Source organism: Agrilus planipennis, unplaced genomic scaffold (assembly GCF_000699045.2).
Source record: "Agrilus planipennis isolate EAB-ADULT unplaced genomic scaffold, Apla_2.0 scaffold33, whole genome shotgun sequence".
In the NCBI taxonomy this organism is placed as follows: domain Eukaryota; kingdom Metazoa; phylum Arthropoda; class Insecta; order Coleoptera; family Buprestidae; genus Agrilus; species Agrilus planipennis.
Window position 1 is genome coordinate 1,549,789 of NW_020438896.1, and position 4,127 is coordinate 1,553,915.

At 30.7% G+C, this 4,127-nt stretch overlaps 1 protein-coding gene across 2 annotated transcripts in view; it reads left to right on the plus strand.

The window, feature by feature from the left end:
• Positions 1–4,127, plus strand: part of LOC108744506 (AP-1 complex subunit gamma-1) — a 41,813-nt gene that overhangs the window by 6,364 nt on the left and 31,322 nt on the right. For both annotated transcript variants that reach the window (XM_025973160.1, XM_025973161.1), the window contains 2 exons: positions 740–1,105; positions 1,531–1,793. In XM_025973160.1, the coding sequence (XP_025828945.1) occupies positions 740–1,105; positions 1,531–1,793 (629 nt within the window). The remainder of the gene's footprint in view (positions 1–739; positions 1,106–1,530; positions 1,794–4,127) is intronic.

The following is a 4,127-nucleotide window of genomic DNA, read 5'->3' on the forward strand; positions in this document are numbered from 1 at the left end:
TTATTATTATTATTAATTAATTACATATATATTATATTATATATTATTATTCTATCACTATAATATTTTTCAGTTTATTTAGATTTTATTTCGTGTCACAACCTATTATTAGCAGTGTCTGTGACTAAATTTCTACAAATATATCAAATATTTACTATTTAATATGTAAAAAGCGACGGTTTATTTTGGAAGTTAAAATTTAGTGAGGAAATTGAACAAGTACACCTGACGTTTTACAAACGATTCCTACGACTTCCAAACAAGAAAGAAGAAAATTCATACATCAATTTCATTAATCGTTAGTGACAAATACAACTGTTCAACACAACTTAAATGAAATATAAATTCGGTTACTATACCTTTAATAGGTGGGGTAATAAAAAGACACGGTTTCAAAATGATGTGTATAGGACAAAGCAGAAAGCACTCAACATACAATGATTTTTATAGGATCCAGAATTTTGCATAGCTTGTTAACGAAAGCGTTTCGTTGTTGTTGTTTTTAGATCGATTTTGATTATACAACTCTATTTCGAAAATTCTGTGGGTATTTTCAATGTACACAAACCGCTTATACATTGTTATTTTCTTTCTCCTGTAGTTTTTCAGAATATTAAAAAACTAAAGAAATCCGATTTTTCGGCTTTTATCTATTAAGATCAGAATGCATAACGTTTTAGGATAAGTGTAATTCCACTATTGTTTAAATGGTTTAGTAGAAAGTTCGATTTTTATATAGGTTCTGGCAATTAACATTTTGGGAAGATTCTTATTAAATAATGACAAAAACATCCGATATGTTGCTTTGAATACTTTATTGAAGACAGTTTACATCGATACATCGGCTGTTCAAAGACACAGATCGACTATATTGGAATGTCTTAAAGATCCGGACGTTTCAATTAGGCGGAGAGCAATGGAATTGTCATTTGCTCTTATAAATGGTCAAAATATTAGGACAATGATGAAGGAACTATTAACGTTTTTAGAAAAATCTGATTCAGAATTTAAAGCACATTGTTCCTCGGGCATTGTTCTTGCAGCAGAACGCTTCTCTCCCACAAAGAGGTGGCATTTGGATACATTATTGAAAGTATTAATTGCAGTAAGTGCTCTATTTCTATTAGTTTTATTTAAACAAAAAATTCCATATTTTCTTTAGTTTGTAAAATCATAAACCAAATATTAAACATTTTAAGTAATTTTATTTTTTGTTCATGATCTAAGGTACTTTATTAGTTTGTTAAACTACAGCCTTCTTAAATTTTATTGCGTCTCATTTTTTAAATAAACGTAAAGGAGTACAAAGTTTTTTGATGCTTCATTACATCATTCTGTAGTTGATGTATTTTTTAATAATACGTAAACATTGTACTGGTAGATTAAAACAAAATTGAAGCATTAAAAAGTTCTTTTTGTAACAATCTTTTCAAATTTTACTAATGAACAGGGTAAGATCATTGAAAATCTTATATTTACTTGATTTACTTTTATCTATAATTATGTAATTTTCGTAAAATAATTTTTTAGGCTGGAAATTACGTGAGAGATGACGTTATATCGTCTACAATTCAGCTTATATCTGAAACTACATCACAACAAGCATATATAACCTTGCAGTTATGGCAAGCACTTTCTGTAGATGTTTGTGATAAACAACCTCTGACACAAGTAGCCGTTTGGGCTATTGGGGAATATGGAGATGCTTTATTAACGGCACCAATAGAGGACGGAATGAACTTTGAAAGACCTACAGAAGAGGATGTTATAAATTGCTACCAGAGAATATTGTGGTCGCCACAACTACAGGTGATTAAACAAATAGTAAATTCTCACAGAAAAGTCACAAGTGTAGTAGATAACAATCATTTTACACCCTCGCATATAGTTAATATCTATCATTAAGAGAATTAAAAGGTTTTGAAAATATGTTTTTGGCTTTTCGCTTAAATGATGATATTGAGTTATCAAATCAGCCAAATGTATTGGTAATTATATTTCTATCATAATGAAGTATGTGTTATAGTAAAAGTGACAATGAAAAAACAAAATGTGAAATCATTTTCAATCCGTAGTATGAATCCAAATTAATAGTGCTGCTATATGTGTCTATTTATCCAGTTTAGTTTATTTTAATTTTTCATGTTTGAATGAAAATTTGTAAAAACTAATTTTTAGTGATTTGAATTCAACCACGCAGTTTGTGGTGGGTTTGGCCTTATGCACCTTGGGGGCAATAGCCTCACCAGAAATGGCTCGAGATTTAGCATCGGAAATAGAGAGGCTTATGAAGTCTCCTAATGCATACATTCGCAAAAAAGCAGCATTATGTGCATTTCGTATTATTAAACGAGTGCCTGAATTGATGGAGATTTTCTTACCTGCAACAAGAAGTTTGTTGTCAGAGAAAAATCATGGTAATTGAACAAATTTTCTAATAATTATCAGCAAAAATAACATTTCTTTAAAATCTTTTTAGGAGTCTTAATAACAGGGGTCACACTTATTACAGAGATGTGTGAAGTTAGTCCGGACACTTTAAATCACTTTAAAAAGGTTAGTTACGTGTTACATGTTGCTAAATTCGATTATATTTGTATTTACTGTTATCAGTGATTTATTTGTGCATATTTTTATTCGTTGTAGTAAAATTTTTTTGCATATTAATTCATATATGGTTTAAGATGAGCAGTTTCTACATAAGTTCAGAGACTCGAATAGATAGAAAACTAACATTTTTAAAATAGTTTTCTTTTTTTAGGTTGTGCCTAATTTAGTGCGAATTCTTAAAAATCTCATTTTAGCTGGGTATTCTCCAGAACACGATGTTTCTGGTGTGTCAGACCCTTTTCTGCAAGTAAATAAACTATTGCAAGGGTGAATTGTATATTTGTGTATTTATTTACTTTATTGTAGGTAAAAATTTTGAAGTTATTGCGAGTTCTTGGTAAAAACGATCCAGAAGCTTCTGAGGCAATGAATGATATTTTAGCGCAAGTTGCCACTAATACCGAAACAAGTAAAAACGTTGGAAATGCTATATTGTATGAAACAGTTTTATCTATAATGGATATTAAATCAGAAAGTGGTCTAAGGGTAAGTTTGTACTTTTTTCTTGTAGCCATGGAAATAGAATATTAGAAAATTGAAGAATTAATACTTTCGATTTTCTTTTTGAATGTATTAGGGAAGTTAACAGAAAAGGCTTCTCGTTTTCTGAGTATCGGGAAAAATGGGGCGATAGTGTTTTTTAAACAATCAACGCCGAATAGTATTTTTTTGGTTTTCTCGATATTCTGAGAACTTTGGTTTTAATTTTTCCCCGTCCATGGTCCCCTAGGAAATCAAGCACGTCTAAGGACTATTTAAAAAAAAGCGATACATTGCAGGCCATTCTTTTTAGTACTGCAAATACTGCTTAGTAAGCGTAGCGATTACGAAACTTTTGGTAGCATTTATTTATGATTGTTATATGATCAATAGGCAAGACGGCGGTTCTCCGTATATATACTCGCGGTTCCCTAGGGGTCCGCGAACCACAGGTTAACAGATACTGCTATACGAGATAGAAAATAGTGATACATAGATGGTTTGCGTGCATTGAAAATGCTTACAGAATGAGACATGGTATGTTGAAGTTATTCCATAAGCAAAAAAAAAACATTTGAAATGATAATTTTTCATAATTTATAACTTTCGAAATATTTGTCAAATTTGTCCCCAACTTTATAAAATTATGAGCGTTGAAGTATGTCAAAGAGGGGCACAGTCGGTTCAGTAGTTTTTGCCAAATCGTATTTTTTATCCTGAACTAGCTGTCCCTGCAGACTTCGTACTGCCCCAATCGATATATAAAAGACCTAAATTTTTGTATAAAATAAACTTAGTTGACAAATGTCAAATATTATGGTTGCGTTCAGAAATTTAATTTGACAGAACTTAAGATTTATCAATCTACATAAAAATAATCTGAAAGATAGTTAACAACTTTCATATTTATTCACCTTTTAAACCTTCCCTGGACTTCCACAAATAATTCAAGACCAAAATTAGCCAAATCGGTCCAGCCGTTATCGAGTTTTAGCGTGACTAACGAACAGCAATTCATTTTTATATATATAGATTAA